Raw genomic sequence first — 16,795 nt, forward strand, 5'->3', positions numbered from 1 at the left:
CTGCCTTCTAAAAGGCCCTGAAACAACACCAAGTAGCCTATCCATAAAAATACAGCCTTTTGCTTTAGATGAATATTTGCTGAGAAAAAAAGAACATTGCGAGCCATTTGTGAGGAAATAACACATCACAGTTACAAGAACTGCAGCTAAATATCCATTCATTCATGAGGATTCAGCATTCAGTAGCCCCAAATTAACATTGAAATCAATGCAACTCACATTTAGCGGATTTTCGGTGTATTTAACTATTGTTTTTTTAAGCACTGACGTCAATCCCGTGTTGGCCTACAGTAGAAGGCCAAGTGCTTATTAACCATCTCTTCCACACTAAATGAAATAGAGAGCTGACTCCTTTGTTGCTTCATAAGCCTGGTGGAATAGATGGATAGTAGGCTAGCCTAATAGGCAACCGTGCACAAAATCAGTACAGTTATCATTCAAATGTTGTACTTACTCTCCGTGGATCATAGCATTATACATTGCGCAGAACATCGTATTGGATTAGCATTATTTGGAATCGGTGTTTTGATTTTTTTTTCTTTTTTTTTTTCTAGTGTTGTTGGTCTGCGTTGCCGAATCAGTGTTGCTGTCTGCGGCAGCAACTTCCGGCGCATGCGCTACAGCGATCGCGTCACAGACAATGGCTGTAGTCCAAACATTTTCTTTCTTACATGGATAAAATGTAATGCAATTTAAAAGAACACAGGGGCAAAACCAATCACATTCGCACACAAATGTAAATGTTGCATTTACAAAAGTTCTGCAGTCAGCATTAGTCCAAATATAATGATTTCTGCAAAAGACAGTTTTTGAAGGCGTTTTTGTCTCCAGCCAATCCCACAAATCTTCCCTGAATCTGAGTATGACATATTTATTCTAACTTCAGATCTGAGTATTGTAGCATCATGTCTTTCTAGATTACTTGCAAATAAATCACGATAGTCTTATCTAATGTTTGCCCCCTTTCTTCTCGCTTCATGTTGCTGTGACTGCAAAGATTTATCATTCTCTAATAACCATAGCTCAGTGCAGCTTGGTGAATGTCATTTGTGAGATTATTCTCCTCTTTTTTAATTACTCTCGGAGACAGAAAAGTGACCAAATATATTTTAGTAATTGTATTAGTTCATCCAGTTACTAATCTTTAGCTCTATAAGAAATAATAGCTTGGAAAAACATAATGACAACAAGTCAATAATCATTGTCTAAGGAAGGATTAACCCATTTCATTAACTAAAAGATTTACCTTGATGTTTATCAATGATCTGTAAAGGAAGTTATTTAAAGGTAGAATAACAACCAAACACTCAGTTCATGCTTTGCTAGAAGCATAAAACACTAACACTTTTTCGTAACAGTTTTTATTCTTGCATATTCTCACTTACTTAGTAAGTTTACCCTTGTGGTACAATTAGAGTATAACATTAAAATATGCCCACTGGTGTCAATTTGTTCCAACATGTTATGTAAAAAGAGAACATCGCTATCACAAATACAGACATAGCAAAATATTAAATAGGATACAAAATAAAGTTTCACAGAAAAAAAGAACAATGCAAAAAAAAAAAAACATTCTTTGCAAAACTTGGAAGACTTTTTGGTAGACAGGGGGACAACTGCATTTTCCCACTAGAAAATAAAAAAATTGTCAAGTAAATATATCAGAACAAACGCGTTATACAGTGCTTCAGCCAGACAGATGTAAACCCGTCAGATTTGTTATTTGTTAGCAAATTTACGTAGGCTATTTTTTCATGATAATGTCATAATTACAAAGCGAATCAAAAAACGATTCAGAGACTATACGCTTGGTCATTCCAGAAGTAAATATGGATGTTTTTAATATTGAGACTTTGACAGTTGCACTTTGACAGTTGCATCATACATTACCGGACTCGACAGGTAGGCTATAGGCTACCAAATAGTCCATGATATTTAAAAGATTTTCAATCTGAAAAAAAAAAAAACCGTCGGGGCTTCAAACGGAAACGAATCTACTGTGCTTAAACGTCCTACAGGTGAGAAAATAGCTGTGGGAAATAAATACAATTTTACATTTACTAGAACTAAACATAACAATTGCACTCCGTTCGCCATTTTGCCGGAAGCCTTCTTCTTCTTTTGTTGATTTTTGCTGAAACGCAAGCGGAGTGTGCATATCGTCACCTACCGGTCTAATATGCAATCTGAGTATAAACACAACTCATTAGGTGTAAAGTATCACATTTGTGTGTTAAAACGAAGGATCCACATTAGAGGACAAGAAAAACTATTAAAACTGTTGTTGTTTTTTGGACAGACAAGCCTAAACATGAAATGCACTAGCTGTTCCTAATCAAATTTTCCTACATCTCCCCTAATATTCTTTACCCTACCCCTTTAAAATGCAGTAAATTCCACTCTTTTAAATGTCCACTTTCATACACCCCAATGTGAAGAATTAACCCTTTCTGTCCCAGGCCAGCACGTAGCCTACTCAAATAATAATTCATGCTGTTTCTCAAAATAATGTTCTTATCACAGAAAGAGATGATAGATAGATAGATAGATAGATAGATAGATAGATAGATAGGTAGATAGATAGATAGATAGATAGATAGATAGATAGATAGATAGATAGATAGATAGATAGATAGATAGATAGATAGATAGATAGATAGATAGATAGATAGATAGATAGATAGATAGATAGATAGATAGAAATAGAGCCTCTGACTCCATCCCACACAAGCCCTGTCAAAATATTTCTCACATCATTTCTGTTCCCACATGCCAACAATGCCTCCACACATCAAACTTTCAGCTTGCCATATTGTTATGTATGTACATCCTATAGGCTTTCGATTATACTTGACATCCTCCATACACGCTGCACTATGGAAAGCAGCTCAGTTACAACAGTGGAGCCCATCAGTCACTTGACATTTAAAATGCTCTCCCCATCACATTTTTCACATCTCATTTTCCATCTGCACACTCCTGCTACATGTCCTGTATGCTGACACCTAAAACAGCTTAGGATCGGAGGAATGATATTAATACCTTTTCGGGAAGTCATCTCTCAGACTGAATTAAAACACTCAGTCTATCTTCAGTAATTCCTTCCTTGATCCTGAACAGACTCATTGCTTCCCACTTTACACCAACGTCTTCACCTGAGATATTATTTCATGTTCATTATGTCAAGTTGTTCTTAGGCAGGATGCACAATACATGTATCATATCGGTCATCACCCAATATTTTTTTTATTGGGCATTATGCTGTTTTAAATATTCTTATTTTGATTTGGAGGTCTTCGACAATAGGTCAGAAACCACTTTATTTTTTCATAATATACACTGCACACAACCTCTTTTCTTACAGTGTCTGAAAACAGTTTGTTCAAAGATTCTAGTCTCTAATCCCCTCCCTTTCTGAGAGCCTATCTGTTCTGATTGGTCAGATGGCCCAGTCTGTTGTGATTGGTCTACCGCTTGTGTCGGAAATGAAATGCCTGATACACAGTGATACGAATGATGGCGTAGGTTTTTCCATATAAATTCCAATTCCATAAAATCAAGTCCTCATCCTTTTGAAGTGCATACAAAGCAGATTCGCAGTGCTGAAAACAGTCTTCTCGACATGTCAACAATACGAACCAAACTCTTCCAGGCCTCAGCTACTACTACAGTTTTTGAAGGCGGGTCAAAATAGGTGTTGTTCGTTGTCAGCCAATGAAGACCATAGGCTGGCATTATGCAAATTTGCTACATTGCTACGTAGGTTTGTAACAGGAAGGAACTGAATTTCCCTCCTTCCCTACTTTTCTGGTTCCACTTGCTAAAAGTCATACATTTTGAACACTCAATGTGTGGTCCTTCAAGCGGCCAGCGACACCATCAGACAACATTTGTAGGACCACTGCAGTTTTAAAACAGCATTTGATAGAATGAATAATGCTTTTAAACTGGTATGCCACCCATCCCACCTGACGCACATCCTCTCAGAAACTCGTCATCATGATTATCATTATCAAGGCATTGTGTGATTCATAGGCAGAACTGTGTGGCGATCAAGACTAATTATTCTCATCTTTGCCATTTAGAAATAATAAAACACTGGTTCAGACTAGGCCATTCAACATGCTCGGAAATCATTTCAGGGTCACAAGGCTTTCTCAAAAGAAAAAGCCATTATGTGCACATGAATAATGAAATATAGAAATCTTGAGCTTGAAGCTCAATTATTAAGGTTATGATGGCTGATCCTAGACCAGTAGAAAAGTCATTTTTTCCACCCACAGAGCCTCAGGCAGCTGAGGGGAAGTGCTCAGCAGTGTGCTTCATCACACAATAATACAACGTTAATGACGCAAGATGGTGTCTTTCTTTGGCCCTGAAAGACTTCAAGGCAGGATGTTTAAGGAACGGTGGTCCTAATTATGCTTTTTATGCCCAACTCTGACGTGATTGACTGTTTCAAAGGAGATGCATTATTGATCCACTTCACAGACAAGTTGTATTGATTGCGAAATCCTGATAGAGTATGATTTTTCTCCCTTCTCTTACTTTCTCCGTCTTTCTCTCTCCCGCTCCAATCAGAGAGCGAACTTAGAATCAGGGATGGAAAATATGACCTCTGGGTGCTTTTTAAAATGATCCTCTCGAAAGCGTTTTGATGAGGATGTGACCGAGGATGCCCCAGCTGCGTTTCTTTGTGTGCTGTGCTGCAATCATGTGTAATGGCTGAGCAAGTCTGTGCCTGAGTAGCAGCTACCCAGCACGGCTCGGCCAGCTCCTGTTATACGCCTGTCGTATACTCAACATCTCTGCAGCTTTGTTTTTCCTCCTTGCCTGCAGAAAGGTCGTATAGTGCTGTGCTGTCACTGCGGGACATATTTATCTTTGTGTGTGTGTGAGTGTGTGTATCTGTCTCCACTGCAAAAGATGAGGAGAGACCTACTGAAATATATATATATATATACACAAGACCTGTCAGAACTATTTTCGTTATAGTCAACTTCTCTTATTTGTTTAACCATTTAAAATGATCCAAGCCAAGACCAAAACCTGCATATTTACAAATCTTACAATGAGATTTTTTATTTGTGATATTTTAATTATGACACTCAAATTAATTATTTTAATGTGACATTATGTTTAACGTATTCAGCCCTTGATCCTCAGAGGCTCTGTTTTTTTCTGGATAAAAACCATATAATTAAAGGATGAATATTCAGATGGTCATAAGACTTATGTGAAAATGAAGACTAAGAATTTAGAGGTAAATTACCAGGATTCAGTTTCCAGGAAGACAAAGAGACATAAAATCCCACATGACACCGGTCAGAAAGTTCATCTCACAAAGCTCATGCAAACAAGGAGTCTTTTAAGAGAAGAGAACAACAAGGCCATATACAGTATTTATGTGTCCAAGTTACGGTATACATAATAGCACTAGGCAGTAATGGGTGGTAAAGGAGTTATTACTCAAAAAGTTCCATGTGGAAGCATGTCTATAGAGTTTGCTAATGGTGACCTAGTTGTGGAGTGGACATTTTTTTCGTGGTTGCATGAGACCTCAAAATTACAGATGATGTGTGTGTTGTGAATGTAACGCATGGCCACATCTCAAAAAACCTGAAGAATGATAGGGACTGCATTTCTTCAGCAATTAGGGGTGGACCTTCATGCAATCGTACATTTCAAATCATATGAATAATTCAAATGAAATTACCACCTCGTAAAAGAGTTACGTTATCCCATGAGATTAGGTTACGTTATCTGATACAGCAATAATAATAGTAGGCCTACCTAATTATGGCACCAAAGATTTTTAAAGGTCCTGCAAAATGTCTCTATGACATTCATTTGTAATTAACGAATACCTAATTAGTGCTTTAAAATACAAATATCACAGAATAAATGTTGGATTAGCATTTATCTATAGCCTACGGCTATAATTTCTGGTGCTAACATGTAGGCTGGCTCTACCTATTTTTGGCTCTAGATTTGGACAGACCAAATCTATCTGAGCAGAGGTCTTGTTTAGGTGAATGGTAGGCCTACATGTTGTATGTGATTGTATCTGATATTTGTGTCTGTTCATTGATTTAATGTGGCTTTTTCTCTACTTCAGTCAAACTCTTAATTTTCCTTGCATCCTGAATGTGTTGGGTTTTGCACGTTTTCTCTGAGCTGATATGCTGACAGATTGTGAACCACCTGATATCCTTTCTTCTCCCCAGTGGAAGCATTTTTCCGCTCTGCGCTACTCCTGGTGGACTTGCTTTTGATGGGAGCTGGAAAAACACATCTGTTCTCTCTGATTTTACCTGAGCGGATGAAAACAAGATCAGCTGCTCTGATTGGGGATCATATTCTCAGCTCTCTGGTCCTAATAGGCTCCTTTTATCACAAACCTGACAACAACTTTGATTCAGCAGGCCGGTCTCTTATCATACAGTGATTCCCAACCTTTTTAACTCCAAGCTGTCTGTCAAAATAAATATTCAAATATTCAGCCATCACGCTATAGTCATTCTTCTTTAACTAGCTGAAATGATAGCAAAGGTTCTTGCTTTTTATTAACATAAGCTGTTGCGGTCTATATATTAAAATATTAATAATTAATGAAGACTAGACTAGCAGTCGCGCGTTCGTCACGGCGCCTGAACAGTAGATGGCAGTAGTGTGTAATAAGATTCATCACTCCAGGTCACCCGATAGAAGCAACATGTCTGCGCCCTGAACACATGTGTAAATAAAAATGGAGAGTAGAATAACCTTACCCAAGGGTTAACATAAGCAAAACGTTTTGAAAGTATCCACTTGTGCAGTGGAAACGGATTTCAGAAATGACCCTACGGCTTTACGAGACGTTTGTACGCAGATCTCTGCTATTTTCAACGATCCGCAAACTGACAGCAGCTCCAAAACAATCGCCACTGTATCTGCGAGTATCAGGTGATTAGTAGATTATACAATGTTTGTTTACTGTACTTGTATATCGTATAGACGAGCTGATTTTTTGAAGAATATGCTAGACGGCAAACTGGTTGTTTTTAGTTTTATTCGCCACCAGAAATAAAACAGAATTAATAGAAAAACAACAACGTCAGCCACGTAATAGCTTTCATTTTACCTGTCGCTTGTCCTTTATTTGTTCACTTCACAGGTTGCTCAGATTTCCGTCCACAGACAGTAAGGAAATGTCTCTTTCACTGTACTCCGGCCAGTTTGGTGTCTTCAGATGCTTTTTTGGACAAATTGCAGAAGGGGAGACCGGTTGTGTCCGATGAGGGTCTCTGTCATCACCCTGTCTCTGTTTCATCGGACAGCGGTAAGAATATCTCCAGCCCTTCTCAAAGCTTCAAGACTGTTGTTTTAGAGATAACATGTGGAAAACAGTTCTTTGAATCTTATCTTAACGGATTTTTATGATGTTATAGCCTAGTCGTTAAACTGCTTTTGTGTGTGACTGTGTATGTGTGTGTGTGTGTATGTGTGTGTGTATTTTCTGCTCTCAGGTCATCAATTTTCCTTATTGCTAAAGGAACCTGATCAACCTGAAAATGCCAAATCTCTTAAAGTAGCAATAGTGGGCTCACCGAATGCAGGGAAGTCCACACTGACCAATCAGTTGCTGGGTCGGAAGGTGATATTATACTATTATATGGAAAAACAAAAACAACTACCCCTTTAAGAACTTATGTCTTAACTGTTAGAACACTATTTTCTTACAGTTGTTTGCGGTTTCTGAGAAAGTGCACACAACAAGAGCACGTGCTGTTGGCGTCCTGACAGAGGATGACACACAAATCGTAAGTACCTCATCTAGCCCATGCTAAATGTCCAAATAAAAGTCTAGTCTGTTTAGGAAATTATCCTATGTTTGATTTGCATTTTCTGACCATCTTTTTATCAGATTCTGTTGGATACCCCTGGCCTCACCACATCAATAAAGGCTAAAAGGTGAGTATTTAGTAAAGCAGTTTCTTAATAACATTAGGTGAAGTGTATAATTGTTTGCATGTTAAAAATTCTTTCTCCTGTCCCAGTTTAATATGCAGACATCTACTCAGAAACTAATATTGATTGTTTTGTTATGTGTTTAACAGACACCAGCTGGAGAAATCGCTCCTAGTGGATCCTTTTGAGTCACTACAAGAAGCTGATCTAGGTAGCAAAATCTTAGTTTTCTTGTTTATTTCTTTAGTCTGTTAAAAAAAAGAGGACACAAAGTCAGTATCCATCTTTGTGTGTGATGGTAGTGTCATGTTGTTAAAGGGCTGACCTCTAGTAGTCAACTAAACGTTAGTCGACGAAATGAGGCTTAGTCAACCAAAATTGTATTAGTCGGTTAGTCGCAGAAAAAAAAGTCCCTCCGCGAGGGACTGACATATCGTTAACGGTGGGTCCTTGTGGTAATTATTACCGGGCAGGAAATCTAAACGTTCGCCTTTCATCCATCGACCTCAAATATGGCTTATCATTTGAAACATGTAAGTAGTAGCAACTTTACTTAGCTGCTTGCTCTAACGTTAACCTAGTTAAATGTGCACTATTATTAAGGTGATGATACATAGGGCAACTTTTTTGAGCAATGTTGTCGAGCGATGTTGCTTTGGCACTTTCCCATTGAGAATGGGCAACAAGTATCTGGATACTTTAGATCGGTCGTGGGCCCTGTGTCTCACTTGACAGCAACATTGCCCAGAAAGTTGCCCCGTGTATCATCACCTTTAGGCGCCTTTCCAAGTGTTTGTGCGGAGTGTGGAAGCTAAAGTATTAGCCGGCACGATCACTTGCATTTTTTCCTGATAACAGCAGAAACAACTTAAAATACTCAGTCATTTATGGTCTTTCAGATAAGAGTAATAAATAATTCGAAATACACCCACAATAACAAACCGATGTGCTTTGTAAAATAAAGAAAACAAACAGGATGTGCTTTCTGACGTCTCGGTCTCCGTGAACTGGAGTGCGTGCCGAAAATGAACCGAAACTCAGCGTATGCTACTTGCCTCACAGACATGATAAATATATCTATAGAAATGTCTACTTTTAAACAAATCAATTCAAATCTAAAACAAATTCTCTCTGCTTATCTAATCCGTATGAAAGGTGCATTCGAATAAACACTTGTTTATTAATAAATAATTCAAATTATGTACATTTTGTAATTTTAACATAATGTTACTTAAAATGCTAAAAAAGGTCAATTTCAGATTAGATAGGAGGGCCTTCGAATATAGACTTGGACGAAGACGGGCCTTGGAGGAAAAAAGATTTGAGAACCACTGGATTATGACTCATGTGCTGCATCTTGTTTTTCTCCATTTCTCCTATGTATTTGCAGTGGTGGTGTTAGTTGACATGTCTGATAAATGGACCCGCAGTAAGCTGGACTATGAGGTGCTGAAATGTCTGGCCCTGAACTCTGATGTCCCTGCCATCCTTGTCCTCAATAAGGTATTAGCTCTGTCATTTTGTATTGATCTCTCCCAGTCTTGACCGTAGGATTAATTTGTGGAGGAAATTACCATCGCTTTTTTTTCTGGATGTCCCATCTCTCGTCTGACAGAGAGAGGGGGGGTTGTATTGCTGCAATTGCCATCACAGAAATGAATGTCACTATCAAACTCAATCAATGATTTACATCTGGGCTGGTACACTTAGAGGGGCTTTAAAATAGATAATAAAGCAAAGCATCGACTCTTAATGCACAGGTGGACCTTCTGAAGAACAAAACGCTGCTGCTAGACATCACGGCACAACTGACTGAGGGGGTGGTGAATGGAAAGAAGATTAAGATCCGTGGCGCAGTGAAACAATCTATGAAATTAGCAGCTGAACCACACAACACTGAAAAAACTCTTTCTGAGAGCACGCAGGACGGGGTGTCTCAGGAGGGTCAGGACAAAGACAGACTGAGCCAAGAGACGCTGAAGGCCCTGAGGAGCCGCAGGGGGTGGCCTCATTTTAAGGACGTATTCATGTTAAATTCTCTTGACAGAGAAGATGTGGAAACATTAAAGGTTAGAGAACACATTTAAGACTACAAGAAAATTACATTTGCTTTAAAACCAAAAACTGACATTTTAATCTCAAGCATTGTGCTTCTCAGCCTTCATTTGCCTGTGTTTGAACATTTGTGCAATAGAGGTACCTGTTCGAAGGTGCAAAGCCTCGCCAGTGGCAGTACCACAGTGAAGTACTGACCGATCAGGGTCCGGAGGAGGTGTGCAATAACACCATCAGAGAGAAACTACTACAGTATCTCCCTAAGGAGGTGCCGTACACTATGTCGCAGGTGGGTTATGATTTGTGATATATGCACTTCTGTATAAAAGTTGTTCAAATGCTGCATTTATTAATCAAAAATACTGTGAAACAGTAATATTGTGAAACATTATTAGTGTATTTTTGAATAAATGTAATATGAAATGAGCACCAAATCAGTATATTATTAGTATGATTTCTGAAGGATCATGTGACTGGAGTACTTATGCTGAAAATTCAGCTTTGCCATCACAGAAATACATTACATTTTAAAATATACTAAAATGTAGTCGTATTTGTTCATTTCCGATATTCGCATTTTCTTGTTCTGGTCTGTTTTTTCATCATTAATATGTTGTTCTCCTGTTAGAAAACACACATCTGGGAGCATAAATGCTCAGAAGAATATTCCAAATCATTGAAACTGGATCAGTATCTATTTTAACCGTAGTATGATTCTCATAATTTATAAACTGGGAATTTTTTCACAAAACTTAGTCATATATCTGTCTGTCTGTCCATCCGTCCATCCTTTAGAATCTTTTCCATTACTCAAAATATGAATGGACATTTTTGTATTATTTCATGTTTGCTGGAATGTTATTAGTTTTATTTCTTATTATTTTGGTCTTTTTACAGCAAATTGAAATCTGGAAGGAGTGTGAGGATGGGGTGCTCAATATATCCATCAAACTATACGTGAAGAAAGACACTCATATGGTGAGCTCTCTGATTCCTGTTTTCTGAAAAAACAAATTAAACAAAACTAGCCTTCCTTGTTTAGGAAGGCTAGTTTCCCATGCTGCTGTTTTTACCATCAGGGAACCTTAGTTTTATAGTAGAGATTTTGTGGAATTTTTTTTAAAACAAATAGCGGTTTCTCTCTAGCTGAAGAAACGGTAACATTATTATACTACATAATAAAATGAAACCTTTTATTCTTTCTTTCTTGCAGAAAATGGTTATTGGTCCTGGAGGTCAGTTGATAACCAGAATAACCCAGGAAGCTGAAAATGACCTAATGAAGATTTTCTTGCGTAATGTGCGTTTAAAAATCTCTGCGAAGCTGCAGAAGTGAGGTTCACAGTTCAGATGACGAAGGTCAGAGACTGATGCATACAGAGGGATACGGAAACATGAAAAGTGATTTAAAAGTGAAGAAATGGACTTGAACTGAAAATCTGTTATATTTTGGGTTATAATGTGAGGTTGATCTCAACAGACCCTCTTCATTTCTCTAAACTGAAATTCAAGTTGATCAAAGCCACATTACATGGTTGTCTTAATTATTTCAGTTACAATTTCAATAGCACAATTGTAGTATCACAGCTGACTGTGCCAGTTACATATCTTGCTGCTTTTGATTTATAAAAATGTCTTTATATTCATAAATGGCAAAAGTATAGAATCACATAGTTCTGCTTTGAGGGTCAGGACAGGTTCACTTTATTTCTGGAAGCAAGGGCTGACCTTGTTTTTTTAATTCATTATTATTCATTGTCTTCAGTGTGGTCAGGCTGTTATCTGTAGTGGAGTCTTGCTGTTTAACTGAAGGTCTTACGTAAGACCATTACACTGGCCTGAAATCACTCATCTGCAGGCCTGGCTTCAGCTCTAACATGTAAGGTGGGCCACAGGACTGTGAGAGGGGGCTGGACCGTTTGGGTGGGACTGGAGCCGGGGCTGCTCTGCTGTGGCTGTTCATGCTACTTACTGCAGCAAAGTGGAACTCTTTTCAATTATTTAAACCTATGTGATATTACATTTTTCATCAGTTGAGTATATTCATGCATCAATTTTAGTCAGTGTTAAATGTTTTGAGTAATAAAGAATAGGCAATAAAGTTCTCATGTTGCTGGACTTCCTGTGTTATGGTCACTTTATCTACAGACAGCAGAAGTCAATGCTTTTACAGCAGGAAGACAAACATATACACCAATATTATGAACTACACATATGGAGTTGATGGAATAATCTCATTCATTCACTGAACACATTTAATTGTGTAAATCTCATTTGTTTTATTATGAAACACTGCCATTTAAAGGTTTGATCTTTTTTTGTAAATGTTTTTTGAAAAAAGTCTCTTATGATCACCAAGGCTGCATTTATTTGTTCAAAATACAGTAAAACAGCAATATTGTGAAATATATTACAATTTAAATAGCTGTTTTCTATTTGAATATAGTTTAAAATGTAATTTCCTGTGATGCCAAAGCTGATTTTTCAGCATCATTACTCTAGTCTTCAGTGTCACATGATCCTTCAGAAATCATTCAAATATGCTGATTTGCTGCTCAAGACACATTTTTGTTATTTTTTATTTTTATCAATATTGAGAACAGTTGTGCTGCTTAATATTTTTGAGGAAACAATGATATTTAAAAAAAAAAAAAGTATTATTTGATGACTAGAAAGTTCAAAAGAACAGCATTTATTTGAAATACGAATCTTTTGAAAAATTATAAATATCTTTACTGTCACTTTTTGATCCATGTAATGCATCATTGCTGAATAGGAGTAAATAAAAAAAAACATCATACTGATCCCATAAGTTTTGAACAGTAGTGTATATTGCTTTTTTAAAAGATTTAAAAAAAAGAAGTTAATTAAAGATTCTCATTTATATTATCTTCAGCTCCCAGAAGCACAAGTGCAATCTTAAAAGTTAAGGTTCCAAAAAGTGTATTTGTTTTTGCAGTGATGCTATAGAAGAACAATTTTTGGTTCCCCAAAGAAACTTTCAATGAACAGTTCTTTAAACAACTTTTTTTTTTCTTGGTGTGAAAATATATTTTTTAATCTAAAGAACCCCTTTTCCAGTATAAAGTGCAATAGAAAGTTTCCATGGATGTTCTTAATTGAACCATAGATGCCAATAAATAAACTTTTTTTTTTTTTTTTAAAGGTGTAAGCATTTTATCAACAATATGCCACCTTTACAGACTCTCTGTGTAAAAGTGATAGCCAAAAGTGGATTACGAAAGGCTTTGTAAACACAACTGACATTAATAAAACAAAACAAGCTGAACATTTAATTCAACCTTCAATGATGTTTATTGAAATGACACACAACGACAGTCTCATATAACACACAATAGGCTAAACAAGTTGAATGGATGAAATGGATCAGAATTGCATTGTTAGTATATTTAATCCATTTAGCATTTGTTTTTCTGGTCTTTTTATCCATCCGTCAACTCGTCTGATTTTGACCGCATCATCCGTTGCTCTGAAGTTCACTTGACACGTGCTTTTTCCACTCATATCCAGATGATTTTTGAGAGAAGGCAATAGAACCCTTACCATTACTAAACTCAGTAATGGTAACGGTTTAATCGCCACTCTCTGTCAAAGTGTTTGCGGGTCCAGGAAACTGTCGGAGGCATATTGACCCCCCTGGGTAGTACATCATCTATACTGTAGTGTCTCAATAATGAACTTACAGTATACGATGATATCCTGTCTAGAGGGCAAGAATGATGAAACACTTCCACTTTAGAAATCCACTGAACATTCACAAGTACGGTACTATTTCTGACATTTTCTATGATCTATTGTTTAGTTTATCTAAAGATTGAACCTTCTTTTTAGAAACATTTGACCGTTGTTAATGAATTAGAAATGTTACATATCCCAAATCGATTTACAAAAACTGTAAAGAATAGTTTCCATATATGTTTCTTTAACTACATTATTATCAGTTCACATGGTCTAAATTGTTAGATTTATTTGTGTTTCCAAAAGGTTCTCCTGCAGAAATCCTTTCCAAATCTTGAGAGATGATCACACCTGTGGAAGATCCACCACATGGGTCTATTCATCTGAAAGGAAGAGCAGCTGCCATCCTGTAGTTCATAGTCAGCGGTGACACACTCACCTTTAGGTCTGCGTCCTCGGTAAGTGTTGAAAAACAGTTTTAATTGCCTTCATCTGTCACCTCTAGCCGTCTTTTCACAAGTCTGTTGTCTCCATGCTGTGAAGCGATCGTAAACTCTGCCCCCTTGGTTCTGAGTTTTAATGCTCACTGCTCATTTGCATATGATGACTCAAAGGCTGTTCCATCCTTATCATGCTCTTCCCTTCACTCTGCTGACCAATCAGATTAATTCCCTATATCAGACCCAGAACAGATACTTGGTACCAGGACTCGCTCTCACGCGAGTGTGTGAACCCACACCCAAACTCCCCCACCCCTGGAATAAATTTGAAATTGTACCAGATAGTTGGTGGAAAATATTTAAGATCCAAAAAACATATTTTATGCATATTATATTGGTTTCCTAAGCTGTTATATAGCCAGAAGTGCATATTACAATACAAATGTTGTAATACAAGTACGAATTACACAATAAAATAACCTTAAAACATCTTATATTTATATTGAGTTATAGCCACTTGAGATTGAACTTAAATATTTTAAACGTCTATATTGAGACTATGAGGGGTTTACCAAAACATATGTGACCCATATATTTGTGGCAATAGCCAACAATACATTGTATTATGCCAAAAATCATTAGGATATTAAGTAAAGATCATGTTCCATGAAGATATTTTGTAAATTTCCTACCGTAAATATATAAAAAATATATTTTTGTGAGTGAATGCAGCAAAATCGCGAACATAAATGGACAACTTTAAAGGCAATTTTCTCAATGTTTAGATTTTTTTGCACCCTCAGATTCCAGATATTCAGATAGTTGTATCCCAAATATTGTCCTATCCTAACAAACCATACATCAATGGAAAGCTTACCGGTATTTATTGTAATTATAATTATTATTAAAAAAAATTACCCTTGTGACTGGTTTTGTGGTCCAGGGTCACATATTACTAATCGACAATTTTGTTTTCAATTTATCCACAAGATGGATTTCATGACATTACAATAGTGCAATAGATGCATGATTCATGGATCACAGTGGCCAATTGTTGATTGACTACAAAAAAAAAAAAATCACCTCTGGGTGTCTGTCCTCATACCCATGTGTGAGCTGTGACAAATTAACCTGATTCTACATCTGTAGTTGTCCTCAGCATCTAGATGTTAAAGGTCTATTGGCTAACATGGGAGTGGCCCCCCACAGTTACTGTGGAGACTGACTCTCAGTTAGGGTGGGGTTGGGGGGTGTTTGTGACCGCTTGGGCCATGCAAACTGATAAAAACAAGATTGTGGCCTATCTGAGTTACACCAGCATGTAGCAAGCCTCTGACGTCTTATCTGCCTCTCGAATAGATGGACATTTCTGTTAATTTGTGATGATTTCACTGAATTTCACTGGCTGTGGCCAGTTAGACATGAAGGGTGCTAGAAACTGCCTCTTATGAAACACAAGTATTCAACTGATCTAGCTGATTTGGGATCATTTAAACTTGATGGTCGTTGAGTGCTGGCGTAATGTGTGTGAAGATTCAATTCTTGGAGAACAGTCCTGCTATATCAGCATCTTTGTATCCTGCAAATACTTAAAGGGATATTTCACCAAAAAAAGGAAATTGTGTCATCACTTACTCACCCTTAAGTTGCTCCAAACCTGTATGAGTTTCTTTCTTCTGTTGAACACAAAAGAAGATATTTTGAAGATTGCTGGTAACCAGACAGTTGACGGCACCCATTGACTTCCATAGTATTATTTTCTCCAAGTCAATGGGTGCTGTCAACTGTCTGGTTTTGGGTGAACTATCCCTTTAACAAGATGATTAGTAATGACTTATTTATCAGGTAGTTTACTGTAAACTGCCTTGAATGAAAAATACTGAATGATTGACAGTTTAGGACAAGCCAAGGGCTCCTTGGTGGATAGACAGACTGAGGAGGGACCCCGTTATAATGTATTCAAATTAGTGTTACACATATAAGTCTGACATATAACGTGTGTACTATTTAATGTGTTTACATTCCATTCACATCCATTAAAACAAATTAAAATCCATAAAAACATTTTCTTTTCTGCATTCTCTTCTCTATCTTGCTTCTAATCTAGTTGTCTAATGAACCGGGCATTGCATATTACGAATAGTGTTGGCTCTTTGACTAATTGCTTTTGTACCTCTTATCAAAGTCACTATGTATAAAAGCGTCTTCTAAATGCATCAATTTAAATGTAAAATATAAAATAATTTGTATTTATTTGTCATTGATGACAATACAGTATGTGCACATTTAATTGTACTTTTATTTACTTTTCTAGTATTTAAATTAGCATGAAAACAAATATTGCAGGAGGAACAATGAAACATTAGCTTAATTAACTCAACATTTTTTTATTAAGTGTTTTTAAAATGTTTTTTCAAAATTAGTTTGAGCTCAAACACTGGACCCCTGTTGAAGACTTACTGCTGTTTCATGTCAAACATATTTGCCTGTAATTGTTAAGTAGTAGTCTAAACTATTTAAATAAGCTTTGTCAGATGTTTAAAAAGACCTGTCTATTGTTTTAGATTAAATGTGCATCATGTTATCTCTGTTCGTCGAATCCGAATGTAATAGTCCTTTTAATAGGAATCCATGCATTCCATCAGGAATGT

General features: G+C 36.9%; 2 protein-coding genes and 1 long non-coding RNA gene across 4 annotated transcripts in view; 1 reads left to right on the plus strand and 2 right to left on the minus strand.

The window, feature by feature from the left end:
* Positions 1-7,244, minus strand: part of fam222ba (family with sequence similarity 222 member Ba) — a 68,566-nt gene extending 61,322 nt beyond the window's left edge. Inside the window, exon 1 of one of the 2 annotated variants that reach the window (XM_056270113.1) lies at positions 7,124-7,244. The gene's annotated coding sequence lies outside the window, so the exon portion shown is untranslated. Of the gene's footprint in view, positions 1-454; positions 622-7,123 lie in introns of those variants that run through there. The other variant, XM_056270112.1, reaches the window with a different exon arrangement.
* Positions 6,693-11,711, plus strand: eral1 (Era-like 12S mitochondrial rRNA chaperone 1). The gene is made up of 11 exons (XM_056270114.1): positions 6,693-6,945; positions 7,157-7,321; positions 7,509-7,636; positions 7,725-7,802; positions 7,907-7,953; positions 8,100-8,161; positions 9,341-9,453; positions 9,711-10,019; positions 10,145-10,294; positions 10,903-10,983; positions 11,219-11,711. Exons 1-11 carry the CDS (start codon positions 6,837-6,839, stop codon positions 11,339-11,341), a joined length of 1,365 nt encoding a protein of 454 aa, XP_056126089.1. The 5' UTR covers positions 6,693-6,836; the 3' UTR covers positions 11,342-11,711.
* Positions 11,712-13,973: 2,262 nt separating this feature from the next.
* On the minus strand, positions 13,974-14,284 carry LOC130103760 (uncharacterized). The gene is made up of 2 exons (XR_008809397.1): positions 14,144-14,284; positions 13,974-14,055 (listed from the first exon to the last, which is right to left on the minus strand). It is a non-coding gene; the product is annotated as an uncharacterized LOC130103760 (long non-coding RNA).
* Between the last annotated feature and the right edge of the window lie 2,511 nt (positions 14,285-16,795).

The sequence above is a fragment of the Rhinichthys klamathensis genome, unplaced genomic scaffold, assembly GCF_029890125.1.
Source record: "Rhinichthys klamathensis goyatoka isolate OS25496 unplaced genomic scaffold, OSU_Roscu_1.1 h1tg000296l_1, whole genome shotgun sequence".
Classification (NCBI taxonomy): Eukaryota; Metazoa; Chordata; class Actinopteri; order Cypriniformes; family Leuciscidae; genus Rhinichthys; species Rhinichthys klamathensis.

What these genes read in the sequence shown, in the direction of transcription:
- eral1 (XM_056270114.1), top strand. Translation starts at nt 6,837, where the DNA reads ATGACCCTACGGCTTTACGAGACGTTTGTACGCAGATCTCTGCTATTT. An exon ending in CAGAGGATGACACACAAATC is followed by an intron (nt 7,803 to 7,906) that starts GTAAGTACCTCA and finishes TCTTTTTATCAG; the next exon opens with ATTCTGTTGGATACCCCTGG. An exon ending in AAGATGTGGAAACATTAAAG is followed by an intron (nt 10,020 to 10,144) that starts GTTAGAGAACAC and finishes TTTGTGCAATAG; the next exon opens with AGGTACCTGTTCGAAGGTGC.